Source organism: Convolutriloba macropyga, chromosome 2 (assembly GCF_964194025.1).
Source record: "Convolutriloba macropyga chromosome 2, txConMacr16.3, whole genome shotgun sequence".
Taxonomy (NCBI): domain Eukaryota; kingdom Metazoa; phylum Xenacoelomorpha; order Acoela; family Convolutidae; genus Convolutriloba; species Convolutriloba macropyga.
The window spans coordinates 42,306,007-42,325,628 of record NC_134469.1 but is presented as its reverse complement, the minus strand read 5'-3'; the positions used below and the strand labels follow the sequence as shown (position 1 = coordinate 42,325,628).

At 39.6% G+C, this 19,622-nt stretch overlaps 1 protein-coding gene across 2 annotated transcripts in view; it reads right to left on the bottom strand.

Moving 5' to 3' along the window:
• Positions 1-19,622, bottom strand: part of LOC142358678 (uncharacterized) — a 67,235-nt gene that overhangs the window by 24,083 nt on the left and 23,530 nt on the right. For both annotated transcript variants that reach the window (XM_075410180.1, XM_075410179.1), the window contains exons 3-6: positions 19,029-19,235; positions 11,487-11,630; positions 8,436-8,626; positions 1,449-2,907 (exon numbers count right to left, since the gene is read on the bottom strand). In XM_075410180.1, the coding sequence (XP_075266295.1) occupies positions 1,449-2,907; positions 8,436-8,626; positions 11,487-11,630; positions 19,029-19,235 (2,001 nt within the window). The remainder of the gene's footprint in view (positions 1-1,448; positions 2,908-8,435; positions 8,627-11,486; positions 11,631-19,028; positions 19,236-19,622) is intronic.

The following is a 19,622-nucleotide window of genomic DNA, read 5'->3' as shown; positions in this document are numbered from 1 at the left end:
AATCACTACTCCAATTTGACTTCAAAAATCATGAAAATGTGTGAACATATATTAAACACATAGCCGGAAGAATTCCCGAAACGACTGGAAGCAAAAATTGCCCATACTAAAGACCTAACAACTAGAACAACTATTGTGAACCCTAAACCTCCACAATGGCCATAAAAAATTAAGGAAGAATAGAAATGGCATTCAGAAAAACAAATTGAAAAAAAACTAGAAAAACTTAATGAGTTTTTTTATAGTACAAGGAAACATAAAGCCGAGTAAAATTCCTTTGCAATTAGGGAAATGAAAAGCTCGCAAAACAATGGACAAGTCATAGTAGTCTAAGAAACTTCTCTAAGTCTAAAAAAAGAAAAACTGCAAAAAAATTTTAAATTGGTTTAAAATTTCTCAACTTTTCTGTCAATTTTCCTAAGAAAACAATGATCTACATCAATAAAACTTTAGTCAATTGGTATCTGAATATTTCTTGAGTAACAAGCTTCTATTCAAATCGCACTTAAAGCATTAACACAAAAAAAACAGGCAAAAACTCATTAAATTTCGTCTAAAATTCAAGAAAACTGATCAAAAACCTCAAAATTAGCATTTAACTCAAATAACTACTCGAAACCTTGAATTCATATCAAAACAGCCTAAAACTAATACAATATCATAATCAAACCTCATAATCATCAAAAGTTGCAAAGAAACTGCTTTTAAAAGCCGCACGTGAACAAAAAAAAAGTTCGCTCGCTTAGAGAAAATTTGTTCACACATTAATTTCTCACTTTCTCAAAAACAGCGGCATGAACAAAAACCACTCTCTTTTCGCACCACTCTTCACTTTTGTTCATTGCCAAAATCACTCCAAATTTTTCACGTCTTTCATTTCCCGCTTCAAAAATCACTCCAGTAAAATTGATTAAAAAAAACATAAACCGACAAATGTCGGAAGAATTGCTCTTGAACGACAGGCGAGGAAATTTAATTCATGGTCTTTAGTATAGATCAATTTCTTTTATGGGTGCAAAAAAACCTCGCAACCACCAGGACTCGAACCACTGACCTCCCGATCCAAGGCCACCCGCCCTAACCACTGCGCTACGAGATCACTCACAAATGATGAACGAAAGCGTGAAAAAGTCATTTGAGAAGTCAAAGAATGTTCTAGAAGAAAAGTGCAAAATGTTCTAAAAAAAGTGCATTAAAAAAGACACACACGTTTACAATAATTGCTATGAACTGCGTTCAAGAGCAATTAAAAAAGGACTTCTCCAATACTCCTCTTCGAGCCGTAAAAAAAGACAGCGCCCTAATACAATTAAAATTCTTTGAATTGTAAAAAAACAGGAGCGCTATAATAGCCGGCTGAGAAGATGAGGGCGGCTATTAATAAGAAATGATTCATATTATAAAATAAGATCATATTTTGTCTTGTAGGGTGGTTAAAGATGTTTTACCTTTTCAGTGACTTTATCCACTATTTTTGCCTCAGTAAGGCTACCTTGCGTTTGAGCCTCCATATTGGGCGTTCCTTTGACTTCCAGACGCGGTCGCATTGCAACAGTCGGTTGCGACAAATTTTCGCTACTATTGGTTGAAAATCGGTCGTCCGCTAATCGCTTGCGTATTTGGTTTCCAGTGCTTACTGATTGAATGTTTTGTAAAGGAATAATTGTAGGCATGAACATTTCCGGTGTTGGACTCTGCTGTATTATTGTAGGCCCAATCGGAGTTGGCCCAAAAGTAGAGCTGGGAAGCATTCGCTCCAGAGGGTTGAACATGTTTGGAGGATTGAGAGCAGGGTTCTGCTCAAAAGGCAAATGTTGAATTGGTCCTGGCCATGTTGGAACTGCGCTTACCATTGTGGGGGGTGGTCCCATTGCAGCATTCATCGGAGACAAGGGATCAATGCTCTGTCTAACTTGCATGTTGAGTCGACTGGCGGATGGAATTTTATGCAGAGGCGCATCTGTGAATGAAAACGCGTCTGAAGTAGGAGGTTGCATTAGTAGAGGACTTGGTTGTTTTGGCTGCGTACACTGCAGTTTTGGAATGGTCCGTGTAGCCATGGGGTTACTAAATGGCACCATGGAAGGAAAACTCTTCTGTCGAGCGGCGAGCCATGAATTGGCACTGCGACTAGTGCATGAAGAAGCCGAGGTTGAACCGAGATCTCTGCTCAATTTAGCTAATGAGTCGCCAGACTTGCCCGCAAATCGACTCTGTACTGCAGTGACTACTTTTTCTACGTCACATCTGGTCTCATCCCTGTTGGACTCCTCGTTCTCGGAGACCCAGTCCTTCTCCAAAGTATCGCTCCAGGATCTCAGGAATGTGGAGCTGTTGAGCGTTGACAAGAAATGAAACCGCATGTCAAAGTTCTCAACATCGTCCGGGTCCGCCTCCACTTGGGGTGTGGAGACGGCTGAACTATTGCTATTTGAAGATGTGATGTCCCCCGATGATGTCTGTAAATCTGGTGCAGATGACGAAGAAGACGATGTAGGAACTGTCATTGTGTTTAGATTTTGAAAAGTGTCGTCCAAGTTATTCAACCCATCTGATGGCTCCTCTTTGATGCTTACTTCTTTCTCTGCTTCCTCGGTTAAACCTACATCAGATTCAGTTGCTGACTCGGATGAATCCGGCTCTGACTTGACTGATGTTTTGGTCTCATCGAAGTCGTATTCAAAATTGCTTAAGCGCCTCGTCCGTTTTACTTCAATGCGGCTTATTTTGTTTTCTCCAGTGAAACTTGTACGATGAGGCGAGAACTTAAAATTCGTAACGAGCTGCAGATTCTCACAATAGTCCTTCAGCTCCTCCATTGATATTTCAAATGCTTTGTGATTATGCTTTACTGTCTCGGGCAATGATTTGGACATTCGGAGGACTTTGTTTTTTGGAACCCATGCTCTAAAATAAAGTGGACTATTTCAGAAAAAATATATTCATTTAAAAAAAGCTACATATGAAGTCCGAACAGCTACAAAGTACATAAATATTGAATAAACAGCCTACGACAGTTACTGCCTGCAATTCCCATTGAGCAACAGTTACAAACGCCGTTTCTCGAAGACTCAATAACGGGTGTATAAAGCAATTATTTGTTACAGACTGTCAACGTTTCAATATTGTCAATCCTTATATTTATTGTACTGCGTTTCAAGTAAACTACTTCAGTCACAAGAAAGGAACAAAATGGGGATGAGTTTTTAGACGAAAGGTCGTTTATGCAAATACGATTTTTGTAGCCATTAGGCAAAAATTTGAGTGAACATTAGGCGATTTTTATAAATAATGCCATCTCAAACACTTAAAAGTGGCACTTCTGTGATATATCGAGAAGTGGCGAACTTAGCAACTTAAGTAAAAACTTCGATATATAAAGGAAACCTTCTTACCTGATGTTTGCTGAAGTGAAATTGAATAATGGTTTCTAATTTGAACCGAATCGTCGATTCGAATTTGTTCATACCACAAGTTTATCAGTGTATATAAACCATAAATTTGTGTGATAGACTCGACACGATCAGACACGATCAGAAACCAACTCTCCGACCCTCCCAGTAGATAGAAATGACATCTTCTCAGGTAGGGAGAACAAGGTGTTAATTGCAAAAAACTGCACTAGTGCTTGCCTTATACGGCAAGGGGAAAAACTTGTTCACAACTAAGGTGTAAATTAACCCACATCAGTTTATCTATATCTAGACGGATCTGTAAAATTTCATACTGATACGGACTATAATTACCTGTGAAAATTTGCAAATTGAGGCATTTTGAATTCAATTATTAAAATAATAAAATTCTTGTTATTCGTGCTCGAGACCACGACAATGGTATCCAGACCACCAAACGACAAACCTTGGATCTGCAGAATGCTGAATCCTGTACTGCGTGGATCATGTCTTTTGTGACGAAAAGTCGCGCAGGGAAGAAAGAAGATAAAGTCAACATCGACGGTACGATCGTGGACCTACAGGTAACAAATCTCATTCTTAGTATATGCAGCCAGGACGCACTTCTTAAACTTAGGAGCCTTATGAGCCCTAAAAAATTGTTAGACACTCCTTTTAAAGAGATCAGACAAGCTATTCAAAACTATATTTCCCCTAAAGAGAGAGTAGAAACTGCAGAAAGGGCTAAATTTCTGTCCGTTGTCCAAGGCGTTGGAGAATATGACGACGATTTTCTAGCGCGCCTCAGAGAAGAAGCACGTCATTGTGACTTTGAAAAACTTAAAACAGTAACCAACCCTGAGGAATAGTTGCTAAAAATTAACTTTATCTCAGGTGTGAGAGACCCTGAGGCCAAATTAAGAGACCCTGAGGCCAATTTAAGACTATTAGACGGCATTAAAACTAAGCCAACGATGTGTCTGTCTGAAATGACAGAAAACTTACAGTTGAGAAGTCAAGCAATGGCTTTTTTGAGTTCCTCAACAGGTAATAAACCATTTGTAATAAAAGAAGAAGTGGGCTACAACTTCAAAATGACCTTCAGAACACCTAGTGAAAAGTTCACCGGTAATAAAGGCAATGGTAACCTGTGTAAAAGATGTGGAGGTAAGCCACACAGTAGCAAGCCGTGTCCGGCCTTGAACAAGAAATGTAACACCTGTGAAATAGTGGGGCACTTTTCAGAAATGTGCAGAAGTAAAACACAGCCTAAGTCAGGTAAGTCTGACCAGCACAACAATTTCTGCGAGGAAGAGGTTAAGTTGTCTGATCAAACATCATCCGAAATGGAGATGGGAACGTACTATCCACGGGAAAACGTGTTTAACATGGTGTGACATGGGAGTACATTACAGTAAAAGACCATAAAACAGAAATGCAAGTTGATACCGGTGCTGATAGCACCATGATATCATCTTTAATTTGGACTGAGCTTGGTGAACCTCAGTTAAATGGGAAAGTCAGACGTCTCGAGGCCTATGACGGTCATCAATTGACGCTTCTGGGATCACTAACATGTGATGTTGAGTGGAGCGGAAGCAAGTATAGGCAACAACTAGCAGTTGTGCAATCCGACAAAAAATTTGGGCTACTTGGGATAGACATACTACCCCAAGAAGGCATAAATGCAGTGAGTGATGAAAGACTACCTGCAGTCAAAGGATACAAAGCGCATTTGAAACTCATACCGGGATCACAGCCAATGTTCTGCAAAGCCAGAAAGATACCTCTACCTCTCCAAGACAGGGTCAAAGAGAAGCTTGAGACAATGGTACGACAGGGCATCCTGGAGCCAGTACAACCTGGTGGGGTCACAAATGCATCACCAGTAAGGTGGCAGCGGAGAAAAATGGAGCTCTGAGACTATGCGTCGACCTGAAAGTTCACATCAATGGCAAATTTATGGACGAGGACTATCAAATCCCAGACATGGAGACCATTTTCCATAATCTCCATGGGGGCCTCTTACTTTGGAAAAATTGACTTATCAGACGCATACTATCAAATTGAGCTGGACGAGGATGCAAAAGAAATATGAACAATCAACACATCGCAAGGATTGTTCAAGATGTGCAGGCTTCCTCAGGGCCTAAAGAACTCTTCATCAATCTTCCAGAAATGCATTGAGTCAACTGTCAAAGGAATCAAGGGTGTGGTCATCTTCCAAGACGACGTCCCGGTATATGGAACAACAAAGAATCAATACGAGAAACGAATGCTTGCGGTCAGGAGTCGGCTACGTGAAAAAAATTTCACCGTCAATGAGAAGAAGTTCAACTCAAAACCAGTTTCAAGCGTAAGTTTTCTTGGTTACTCTGTTTCCAAAGAAGGAATAGCAGCCGATCCTAACCATGTTGAGAAAATCAAAAACGCAAAACCGCCATCAAACATGAAACAACTCGAGTCCTTTGTAGGCTTAGCAAATTTTTATGGTCGAATGATACCGGATTTTGCAACAAAAATGCTACCCTTAAACGAAATTCTAAAGGAAGAATTCAGATGGAAAAAGAAAGAGCAAAACGCTTTTGAAAACATCAAAAACGAGTTATGTGCTAACCCTCTTGTACAGCCTTACAGCTTGACGAAGGAAGCAACTGTGACAAAAGACGCCTCAGAGAAAGCTATAGGAGGGGTACTCTCACAAGAAGGACATCCTGTGATCTACGTCTCGAGGAAGTTGCCACAAGCCGAACAAAATTACTCCAATATTGAGCGAGAGGCACTTGCAATCGTCTTTGTGGTCACAAGATTGAAACAATTCCTACTCGGAAGAAGGTTCACTCTAAAGACTGACCACAAACCTCTCAAATATCCCTTCGCCTCAGACGAAGAAATTCCGAAAACAGCATCAGCAAGAATTACGAGATGGGCGATAGCGCTGATGGGATTTTACTTCGAATTGAAATATACACCCGGAGAACAGATCGCCCACGCTGATGCTTTGATCAGACTAGACTTTGACAACGACAATGATCGAGTCTGCTTTGCTCTTGACAATATCTACTTCGTCCAATCCAACCTGGTCACCCAGTCAGACATGAAAACTGAGCTGGCATCGAATCGACTCTTTCAAGATGTCATCAAACGAATAAAAAGCGGCATCTGGAAACAATGCTCAGAAGCAGAAGGGATTTGAACAACAGAGACGCCTTGACCATTCACAATTGAATCATCTTTTAAGGAGTTGTGCCTTTCATTCCACCCAAACTAAGAACCATGGTGATGGCCAAAGCTCATGAGACTCACCCAGGCAAAAATGCAAGTGAAACAGCAGTTCGAATGATGACTTGGTGGCCCGGCATCGTCAAGACGTTCTTCGATATATTAGTAAAGGTAAGGAATTCCAAGAAAACAGGCCTAGCCTGGGGAAAAAACAGTATCTACTTTGCCGGAAGCTGAAGTTTGGGAAAGACTCCGCATGGACTGGGGCTACGTCAAGGATCAAGGTAGTATCTTAGTGATAGTAGACGCGGGATCAGGTTGGATAGAACCCTTCCCTGCGGGAAATAGAACCTCACAAACAGTGAAGGTGCACTTGAGTCAAATCTTTGCAAGACTTGGGATACCAAGAATATTAGTATCAGACAATGGTCCTGAGTTTGTGAGCAGTAACCTAAAGCAATGGTGTGAATCACTTGGGATTAAAAAGATGGAATCTCCCATCTACCATCCAAGAGCAAATGGGATTGCTGACCGAGCGGTCCAAACAGTGAAACGGGCTATTCAAGTCTGGAGTCCAAATCTTAATGTGTCATTAGGCGCTTTCCTACAGCGGGCTTTGATGACACATCGGAACACTTCCAAGACGCGGGGCAAAACTCCTGTAGAACTGCTACTGGGACGCAAAGTAATACTTCCAGCAGTCACTGATTTTGATCTGTGTGAACGAGTCCTCTTCAAACCGACGAACAGTTCGCCAACGGTTCCAGATACTTTCATTATCCGTAAAGGAATGAACACTTCGTTCATTCAGCCGGAGAATTCAAACAAGACAGTGCTTGTTAGTGACAACCAAATTGCAGGGCTGGAACCTGATGACATCAAGACTGAATCTACTGACTCACAGTCTGAGAGCAGTGGGGACGACACAGACGTGGCATCACCCAACTCTACTAAAGAAACCTCAGTAGTTAAAAGGGAACAACCTTCAGTGGCCACGAGAACTTCAAGCAGAAATAAAAAACAACCAGAAAGATTTGGAAAAGCTATCCCTACAAACTTGCTTAAAAAAGGAGGGAGGATGTGATATATCGAACAGTGGCGAAAGTAGCAACTTAAGTTAAAACTTCGATATATAAAGAAACTTTTCACCTGATGTTTAGTGGAGTGAAATTGAATAATGGTTTCTGATTTGAACCGAATCGTCGATTCAAATTTGTTCATACCACAAGTTTATCAGTGCACATAAACCATAAATTTGTGTGATAGATTCGACCTTCCCACCACCAGACACGATCAGAAACCAATTCTCCGACCCTCCCAGTAGATAGAAATGGCATGTTCTCCGGTAGGGAGAACAATGTGTTAATTGCAAAAAAACTGCACTAGTGCTTGCCTTATACGGCAAGGGGGAAAACTTGTTCACAACTAAGGTGTAAATTAACCCAAATCATTTCATCTATATCCAGACGGATCTGTAAATTTTCACACTGATACGGACTTTAAATACCTGTAAACATTTTTACATTTAGACCATTTTGAATTCAATTATTAAAACAATAAAATTCTTGTTATTCGTGCTCGAGACCACGACAACTTCGAAAGTCACTTGACAACATGCAGTACTCAAGTGTCCCTAACAATTGTCTCTGCATGATAGTAACAAAAACACAGTCACATTTTTTTGAAAAAATAATTCGCATTTGCAGCTTCGCAGTTTAGGTTTATCCGGCATTTATCCTTCATACATGTAATCAGGTTTTCAACTGTCAATGAAGGAAGAAATGCTCATGTCCTAAACTGATGTACTGTGACCGTCCATACCTGTCATGGTCACCGAAGAATTGCACCTCGACCTGCATGGCTTTTTCGCGGATGACTTTTGCAGGCCAGTAGGGATATCCAGACACTTTAGCCCAGACAGGTTCATGTGCCTCTTGGCACAACTGAGAGAACCCACCACTGCCCATCAAATGATGAGCATAACAACTGGGACACACCTCAATGATCTCTACCTATTAACATACATTTTCACACCACATTAATTACACAATTAAAATTTTTCCTTGAATCACTGGGTTGTTGAGCTAGCTAATTATAATTTTGGACAAATTTGAGTTATACTTCAGTACTTAAACTGTCACTATTTCAGCATCCGTCATTTGTACAAAAACCAGTAACTATTTTGACAAAGCTGGTAGAGATATGTAAGGGTGAACTGTAGATTCGAGTGAAAGGAATTTAGAAGACCAAAATAGAACGATAGGTGCGCAATGTTTAAGCAAGTGAGCCCTATTGTAGCTAAGCTGAATGCCTCTAAAGCAAAAATAGGAGAGGTTGTCGAAGAAGAGAGGCTGTTCGTTTAACTCACATACATATGCCTTTTTATAAAACTCTTCTCACTTTCAACGTCAACTCTGTCTTTGAATATTCATTTGTCCTCATATTTATTATCTTCATTTTATTGATAAATTTAGAAAATTTTTAATGTAGTCGTACAGCTGAGAGGACCCCGGAATCAAATATTCACCCGGTGTTGGGTAGGGGAGCTTTTTCTAATTTACTCTTTCCAAAGTAATGAGATAAACATAACGGATTAAAGGTAGCTAAGGCAAGGTACAGACAATTAGGTACAACTCAACCCAAATGGTATAGCAACTTTATTCAGTTTTCTAGTTATGGCTTATTTTCCGAAAAACCGGTCATCCAGAAACACAGGTGGAAAGTATTAAACATAAACCGACTAATGTCGGAAGAATTGCTCTCGAACGACAGGCGGGTGGAAAAATTTTTGACCACGCCGGGATTCGAACTTTTCACCTCCCGCTCCCTAACCAAATGCACTGCCCACTCGGCTATCATGCCCCTTTTCGTTGCTATGCTGCAACCGCTTTTATATCGGCAACAAGCTTTACTTCGAAGTGAGAGCAATCGAGATCACTCGAAAACGAAGAACGAAAGCGTGAAAAAGTCACCTGAGAAGTCAAAGAATGTTCTAAAAGAAAAGCGCATAAACGGTCAAGCAAAAAATTTGCATTAAAAAAGACCAACACGTGTACAATGATTCCTATGAATTTCGTTCAAGAGCGATTAATAAATTTAAGTAAAAGCAAACAAGTTCAAACTCTGCAGTTTTATGATAAATACTTTGACAAAAGCATTTGTCAGGACGTTAGATTTGTTAGCGTAAAAACTAACCGACTAACGTCGGGCGAATTGCTCTCAAACGACCGAAACCAATTGCTCTCAAAACGGTTTAGTGAAGCTAGCTTTAGCATAATTGAAGGGGCGTGAAGTGACCGAGCGCAGCGGGGGAGGGGTGCACGGGGTTGGGGGGGGATACCGGGTTGGGTGGGGGGGGGGACGGGGAGGGGAGGTTGGGGACAACATCGTGGAGGGGGTAACGGTGGGAGGTGATTTTTGGCTGCACCGCGCCCTTACGGCCTGAACGATCTGCAGGGGTTGGGGATTGGTGAAATGAGTTTTTTTGTGGAGGGGGTGTTGGGTTGGTTGTGGGAGGGGGCAACCTCTAAGAACCACCCTTCACACCAGAAGTATAAGTATCCAAAACGATTCTGTGAAGTACATACTAGGAGACTAGTGAGCTGCGAAGACTAGTTTAGTCTCGTTTTTGAGGACGATAAGTCAAATGGGTCAGACAAAAAATCAGAATATTAACAGATGTATAATTGATAAAACTTGTGCACTTAAAACAACGGACTAACGTCGGTCAAACGATCTGCGAGCGGTTGAATTTCGTAGCAGCCAGGTGGGGAGTAGGGAATCTAGCATTAGGGGGTCAAGCGGGGGGGGGGGGGGTGATACCTCTAAGAACCACGCTTCACACCATAAGTATAAGTCTCCAAAACGATTCTGTGAAGGACATACTAGGAGACTAAGGAGCTGCAAAGACTAGTTTAGTCCCGTTTTTGGGGACGAAAAGTCAAATGGGTCAGACAAAAAATCAGAATATTAACAGATGTATAATTGATAAAACTTGCACTTAAAACAACGGACTAACGTCGGTCAAACGATCTGCGAGCGGTTGAATTTCGTAGCAGCCAGATGGGGCGTAGGGAACCTAGCATTAGGGGGTCAAGCGGGGGGGGGGGTGATAAGGTCGGACCAGAGGGGTCCAAATTGCCAGGCGGAGTGGACGGTTGTGTTGGGGGGGGGGGGTGACTGTGACAGGAGAGGGTCAGAATTTTAAAAACTGTTCTTCACATCATGAAATTCTCCTTAAAATTGAACAGTTTCGATGAACTCCTTGTTACCAAGTAAATAAATCTAAGCGAGAGAATATTAGCCAATCAGAATCGAGTATTTCTAAGCATTTAAAAAAAGAATAAAATGCGTTCTAATATACGTAGAATGATCGGAAAAAGTTGATTTAACATAATTTTGAGTAATCCTAATCATAAAACCTATCAAATAAGACAAGACTCGGCTCTACAATTTTCCGGCTTTTGGATTCATCAGTACAAAATGGTGACTGGCATTGAACTGATTCGTCATCAGACAAAATAACGGCCAAATGAGCATCAAAAATTGCCGTCTAAAAAACCACTTGTTGCTATCACCAATAAAAATAAGTGGCTTTATATAATACATTGACTTATTGATCTTTGCTTATTATAGCGTTTGAATTGAAACCTTATCGGTAGACTGTTTTAATAGATTTAGAGCTACACCCCTTACATTGTGATTTACAAGGCGTAAGGTTCTAAGAGAGCTAATCAGTTGCCTGTTCGTCATGTTTTTGAGGACGAAAAGTCAGACAGAAGCTCGGTCAAGCGAAAAATTGAATAAAAAGAGTTACTAATAAAATTGTTACAAACTTCGTTTGAGAGAAACTAATGAACAAAAAGATGTAACCTCATTTCTGAGATGATTGACAGCCCTCTTGGCGAGTTTAGATATGGGCGACTGCGAGGAGTTGAAGACACACGAATTGTGGTAGATCCACTCTACGTCAGCAACGAAAGCATTCGTACTGAAGTACTTCATGTCCTTGCAGTTCTGAAACACAAAAAGGAAAATAGGTAAAGTGTGTTCCGACGGGTCTAGGAAAAACCCCCCACGAAAAGAAAACCCCGATTTTAAAAGTGAACTTCGGTCGTGATAATTTGTTCGGTTGTGATAGTTTCATATCAAGTCCCACGGGCCGCTATGACAGCTCGTATGACAAACGTTTTCTTAAAACTTAAACGTAAAATAGGTTAAATTTAGATAAATATCAGATTTTATTTGACTGAGTATATCTTCCTTTAAAACACTCACGTGCACATTTTGAAATGCCGAAAGTCTGCAGTGTCAGAAGTTAAAATTCCAGAAGTTGCTACTTAGTCAGAAGTTGACTTCAGCTGACTTTCTTCATTTTAAAACGTGTGCGTTTCGTGTTTTAAGCGGTTTCGAAATTTTCGACTTAATATCTCGAACCGGTTCGCGGTTCTCGATAAACGCCAGAAGTTCTCAGTGACTTCTAGCAGAGTCACGTAACCATTACATCGCCATCGAGGTTTGATCAGTCACTTTAAGGAAGTAAGTTAACGGATGAATATTTTTAAGAGAATAGTTTTCACCATTTCAGCACACTCCTTTTCAGGTACGTTTACCTGAAAATCAGTGTTTAGTTAACGGAATCTGTCTATCCATCAAAGCTTTTTCCCTAAACCGAATTATCCAACATAGCAAAAAGGTTGCCAAAAATAGCCCCCATTGACTCCATTGGGGACTTAATTTCCACTGGGTTTAAAACAAAATGAAAATAAGATACAAACTGATAGCCTTTTTTACATAGTGCCTTTTTTGGGTTGCGTTATTTTTTGTTAAATTACACAATAATTCAGTATTCCTGTTCTAAACTGAAGGGTATCAACCTTAATACTATTACCAATTAGTTTTCGCTTTAACAAACTATAGTAATCTCATGCAATATGACTTTAGCTTCTTTTTTCCATTTCTGCGTCCTTGCTCTAGTCATGATTCAGTATATTATAATTGTTTGTTTAAATAATTCAGATCTCTTTTGAGTTGATGCAGTCAGTGAGTGAGGCAAATCAAAATTCGAGCTTCAACATCCGGACTTTTGTAAATCGAAAACTGTGAAAAACTGAAGAGAACTACAAAAATATAACATAACCGACTAACGTCGGGCGAATTGCTCTCAAACGACCGGCGAGCGGTTGGCTTCGTCAGTAGCTAGCCACGGGGGGGGGGGGGGGGGGGGTGCACTGGGGGCAACACTGGGTTGGGGGGGCAACAGCGCGGTGGGGATGGGTGTCAACGGGGGGGGGGGGGTTCTCAACCTCTCAGAACCGCCCTTCACACCATAAGTATAAGTATAAGTCTCCAAAACAGTTTGAGCTGAAACAGAGCTGAAAGGCTCTAAGAGCACTTAATGCCCGCTGGGCGCTACCTGTTTATCCCGTTTTTGAGGACGAAAAGTCAAAAGCGTCAGACGAAAAATCGGTCAAGCGAAAAATCGCATAAAAAAAAGACCAACAGGACTAATATAATTGCTACAAACTTCGTTTGAGAGCAATTAAACATAACCGACTAACGTCGGGCGAATCGAATTGTTCTCAAACGACAGGCATTAGGGGTGAGCGGAGGGGTTGGGGTGGTGAGGTCAAGCTATGGGGGAGTAGAATTTGGAGGGCTGGAGGAGAGGGGGTCTAAATCGCCAGGTGGGAAAGGGTGAACGGGGGAGTTGGCATTCTAATTTCTTTGATTACAAAATGACAAAGAAAAACAGAAAAAAAACATAGGGCAAAACTACAAATTTGGAAAATCAAATATTGTCAAGTTCATAACAAATATTACAAAAACGAAACATTAAAAAATATACAACATTTCCTCAGTATGGGGCCAATGAGATCTGTCGTGGATGGCATTAAGGAACAAGACAGAAAAGAAAAAGAACAGAAGGCATAACAGAAAGCATAGCTTTGTCGAGCGATGGGGGTAGGGGTGCGCAGGTTAGATGGGAGGGGGAGAAGGAGGTTCAAATCAACAGGTATAGGAGGGTGGACAATGGGAGTGTTGGGGCGGGGCGGGGCTGATGGCGTGGGGGAGGGGAGGGATGACAAAGGGGGGGGGGGACTTTTAAGATTAAGAACCACCCTAAACACCATGAAATTGTCTCCTCAAAACAAGTGAATCGAGTTCTTAAGAGTACAGTCAGGCCTAGAGCTCTTAGAGAAATTAATGGGCTCCGCGATTTACGTGTTTATTCCGTTTTTGAGGACGGAAAGTCAAATGAGTCAGACGAAAAATCGGTCAAGCGACAGATCGCATCAAAAGAACTTTACATTAGAAGAGGGGGTGAGCACAGGTGGGGGGCGAGTTCGTGGAATTAAAGGTGGTAATGCCCCCCTTATGTTTCTCAAACTGCTTCAGTGATTGGCATACTTAGAAACTAGAGAGCCACCTTAAAGGCTCAAAGAGAACTTGATGCCATCCAGTTTTTAGCTATTTATCCCATTTTCAAGGACGACAAGTCAAAAGCCTCAAACAAAAAATAGGCAAAGAAAAAAATGCATAAAAATAGACCACAAAACTAAAATAATAGCTAAAAACATCTTTTGAGAGCAAAAATTGATGGAGAAAATAAATTACTGTGGTCAAAGAAAAATTTTCTCAAACGAAAACTTATTCAAACGCCAGTTTCTCACTCTAAATCAAAAGTAAATCACAAATGTTAAACATAACCGACTAACCGTCGGAACAATTGCTCTCCAACGACTAGTGGGAGCTCTAATTAATTGCAGCCTGCTTCAGTCGGTTGGGGGAGCCAAAATGAGACTAAGAATTTCAATAGTGGGCTTCAAATAACCACAATAGAGGTTAACCTATACCACTATTAAGATTTAAAGCCAAAAATGGCACCAGTTTCGGCGCACTTTTCATTTGATTTTTAGTATTAAACTGCCGCCAATAGAGTTCAGCGCACATTTACAATAACTGCTTCTCTACGAGAGCAATTAAAAGCCTTAACATTACGCGCTTTTTGCTCTTTTAAATTGGTGCGTCTAAAGTGACTTCCAATTCAATCTCTCATTGTCATCCAAAACAATAGTTTAGGGCGGGAGTTAGGGGTGTTAGCGATGAGGGGGTTTAATGACCGAGAGCTACGGGGAGACTGACGAGCGTCCTCCACACCATAAAACTGTCTCCTCTAAACAGTTTCGATTAATAGCATAATGAAAAACTATCAAGGCGTAAGGCTCTAAGACAGCTGCTCAGCCTCTTAATTCCCTCCAAGCGCTACCTTTTTTACTGTTTTTAAGGACAAAAAGTCAAATCAGTCGGACGAAAAATCAGCCAAGCAAAAAATTGCATAAAAAAGGAGCTTTACATTAGAAGGAGGGGTGAGCAAACGTGCGAGGCAAGTTTGTGGAATTACAGATGGAACGAGCTGGTGTGTGGGGTTGGTAAAGTGGAGGGGGAGGACGTGCGGGAGCGATAGGGAAGGGGGATGTAAGGGGAATGATCAAACTCTATGAACATCCCCTTAGGTTTCTTGAACTGCTTCAGTGAATGGAATACTTAACGTAGAAACTAGTGTGCCAGATTTAAGACTCTGATAGAATTTAATGACATCCAGTCTTTAGCAGTTTATCCCGTTTTTGAGGACGAAAAGTCAAAAGCCTCAAAAAAACAAATAGGCCAAGGACAAAAATTGCATAAAAAAGACCGCAGAACTAATAAAATAGCTACAAACTTCTTTGGAGAGCAAAAACTGAAGAAAACAAATTACTCTGGACAAAAAACTCTCCATTGAAAACTTGTTCAAAAACCAATTTCTTGCTCTAAATCAAAAGTAATTCACAAACTCTAAAAAACCTTGAAAAACCGCGCTTTCTGCTCGTTTTGTTACATTGGTGCGTCTAAAGTCAATTCCAATTCGACTTCTAATTGTCGTCGAAAACAAACACAACCGATTTATGCCGGAAGTTAGGTGTGATAACGATGAGGGGGTTCGTTGACTGAGGGTGTAGGGGTGACTGAGGGGCGTCAAACTTTCAAGAATAAAAACCACCCTCCACACCATGAAACTGTCTCCTCAAAACAATTTCTGTTAATCGCATACCTAAACATTAACAAGGCATTAGGCTCTAAGAGAGCTGCTCAGCCAGCTAATGCCCTCCGAGCGCTACCTTTTATACCGTTTTTGAGGATGAAAGTCAAATGGGTCAGACAAAAAATTCTTCAAGCAGAAAAATCGCATAAAATTTATTGAGAATATCGACAATTATTGAATGTCATCATAAAAGTGAAATAAAATCTCTTTAGTTTTCTATATTCGATTAACTAGTTTCAACTGGGTCTTAAAACTATACTTAATTCGGGCTTCTAAACTGAAAGCCAAAAAGCGCAATACCAAATACCGCCTATGACTTAATGACCGGGCTTTATCGGTTTATCCCATCTCTTTTGATTTTGATCTTTTGACATTGACCGAATTCACCACATTGCGTAATTCAATGTGTGAAAGAGTTTAAAATCCATTCAGTTGAAACAGTGAGTGAAGTAAGTCAGAAGTCAAACGTGAACATCGTTACTTATGTAAAAAAAACCGTGATCAAAAGGTAAAGCGAATTTGAAAAAAAATGAGAGTCCCTAAATAATAGCCGTTGAGAGGCTGACGGCGGCTATTAAACAGACCCAAAAACAAACTTTTAAAAGCTGAGTTATATTTTGATAAAGATTCTGATTCTGGTTGATTCAATAAAATTACCTCAAATACTGTTCAATTCGAGTGGTATGCACTCACTTGACCATCTCTTTGAATTAAAGTAAAGAAATATGAATTTCAGTGTGAGGAAGTCATTTTTGAGAGAGGTAATTCAAGTGTGACCAAAAAATTAATCACGGCAATCACGGCAAAATAGTCTCCACTAAAGGAGAAAAATGACGTCAAATACGCAATTCAGTTGAACTTCCATGAAAGAATGACAAAAAAGCAGATTTAAAGTGATTGCAACGTCATACGGTCTTAACAAAAATCCTGTTGACGAAATTAAAAAAAACCAATAGGAGGCCAATAATAGCCACTCTGCTGCTACTAAAGATGTTTTTATTGTCCGTTTGCGTGTATATGCCGAGAAACACGTCACAGAGGTGATCATTTAGCTCAGTTGTAACAAACTGTTAACAAATATAGGAACAAAAACAGACTATAAAGCCCACCAAATTGCTCTCGAACGACAGCGGGGCAATTTAGTTCAGTTGGGGCTCTAACAAGGAAAAACTTTTCTGTATGGGTGCCAAAAAATCCTACCAGGGGATACGAACCCGGATCCTCCTGCATCCTAGACTTCAGCACTTACCACTCGCTATCAGGGCTTCATGCTCTCAATGCTTACAATCTCTTTTATTTAGCAACAAAGACTTAATTTCTCAATAAGAGCTATTTAGGTCATTTATAATACTTAAAAAATCAAGAAGTCAACCGTGAAGTCAACAAAGAAGGGAAATCGAAAGAATATTCCACTTTTTCCTTGGAGTTAGAAAAATGAACTTTTTGCAAATCGCAATTTCTGAAATTTTTTACAGTCAAATAATTTCAGCATAGAATATGTACTTGAGAAAGATTTATGAACCTCTTCTTTTTCAGGAGGTCATCAAGACTGAAAATTTTTTCTTACTTCGCTAGAACTGAGTATTTTTGGTAAATTTAATAGCTGTTAATTTGCTGTTTCTTTCAATGAAAATAGAATAGAAATTCACATAATTGAATTTTATCAAATTTGAAACAATAAAACTACTTTTTGCGCTAATTTCGCCAAGTTTCACATTCTATACCGGCGCTATCGATTAAAAATTGTGTTCTTGCCACAAATGATCCAAAAATATTGAAAAAAGTAAAAGAAAATATTGAAATAGTGTGTTCACAAATTTTCTGCTCAGAGTTATAGAAAAAAGCAGATTTAAAGTGATTGCAACGTCATACGTTCTTAACACAAATCCTGTTGACGAAATTTAAAAAAACCAAGAGGAGGCCAATAATAGCCACTCTGCTGCTACTAAAGATGTTTTTATTGTCCGTCTTAACAAAAATCCTGTTGACTTTCCAACAACTTGCCATATTTTTCAGCTTTGCTGCTCAACTTCTTCCCAATTAAAAAATTACGCAAAAATGTTACACAAGACTAATGATATAAAAGACTTCAAAAGAGTTTCGCTATACTCTTACTTAGAGTCTACTAAACCAAAAAACTCTAAGTAAACTTTCTGCGCTCCCTGTTGGGCATTACATGTTTATCTCGTTTTTGAGGACAAGTCAAAAAGGTCAGACGAGAATGGGTCAAGAGAAAAATTGCATTACAAAAGACCACAGGACTAAAGCAATTAACAATTGCCAAAAACTTTTGTTTTAGAGCAATTAAACGTTTAAGTATTTGCTGCAAGCAGGGGAACAGCTTTTAACTTTGAAAAATGATTCTATTTATTTTCACAATTCCATTCGCTTTTAGTGAAGTTCATTGAATCTCTTTGAACTTTAGATCAAAAACATTGACTTATTGATTGTTGTTGAATTTTGGAGCAGTAAAAGCTGGTATATTTTTTAAATAATAACTAAACATTCAAATTATTTATTCAACAATCATTGTTTTCAATTTTTTTTGCAAAATTTGTAATTCATTTGCAAGAAAACTGCAATTAACTGCTTCAATTGCATCAGTACTATTATCAATACTTCGTCAGGCAATCAACTAATACGTTTTGAAGCACCATGAAAGCTTACCAAAAAAACAAAGTCAAATTCAAAGATTTTCGTGAATTCGATTTCTTCATTTTTTAAAGAATGTTTTGTGAGAATTAGATGTGGAGATTTCTCTGATATTTCAAAAAACAATCATAAAAATAATTACACTCAATTGCATTAAAAAATGTTCCAATTGGTTATTGGTCTCATCGTCGTTTTGTCATGATTTCAACCTGTTGACTTTTTACAAGCAATGATAAAATTGTTAATGACTATTTGATTTTTTAAAACACTGACAAAATCTTTTAAAAAAATATTTTGTTTGGGTTTAACAATACAGAAGTCGAATATTTGAAACTGTTGTAAGGTAGTAGAGATGAAAAAACCAACTTGATTGAATTTCAGAACTCATAGAATAAACGGTTAATTAAAGCTCAGAAATAGTGAACAAAGGGCATCGTAAATTTCTAAGCTGTCTAACCAGAGTTAAGATAAAATTTTTACCGTAACTCATGCTAAAAAAAATTTACCGTAACTTCACTTTCTTAACTCAGTTGGGGTAAAATTTTCCGCCACTTAATTTAGCGCGTGATGTCCTTGTGTCATCCATATGTATTTCAACAGGTTGGTATGGCTAACAAAGATTTTTCTGCTCAATTGTTCAACGGTGACACGAGGGAGGGAAAAGGTACGGGCAGTCTCACCTGTTCAAGAGTGGCTAGGTCCATAGGGTTAATGACAAAGCTAGGGTAGGTCGGGAAGTGCTCCAAACTGACAGGGAAGTGGAACAGGTCATTGACCTTTGCCCTGCAATGGGAGATTGCCAACTTTAGCATCAGACACAGAGTTTCTTGGGTGATGTACTCGGGTAGGTTAGTCGGCGAATCAACACACTCCGCATCCGATACTTTCTAAACATTTTTGCTCCGTGTTTCCCCAACATCCCCCTCAAACTCGGGGGGGGGGGGGGGGGGCACAAAAAGAGGCAACATATTTTCAAATTCTCAGATCCCATAATGATAGAATACTTTTTGGTACGAATCCAAATGGGGAATCAGTGTACTGAGTTAAAATTACTCGGCTATTATTTCAGTGATCCAGCAAAATGATCAGTTCGCAAATGTTGTAACCATGTTATTATGACTATTTGCAGCTCAAAGTTGAGTTTATTACTTGTTCCTAGATCTATCTGCACAGTTTCCATACAGATATTTTTATACTATGATTTATGAAGAAAACTCTAAGCAGTCAATCTGAATTGACTCTTGACCTCAACTTCTGCTATAAATTTACAGAAG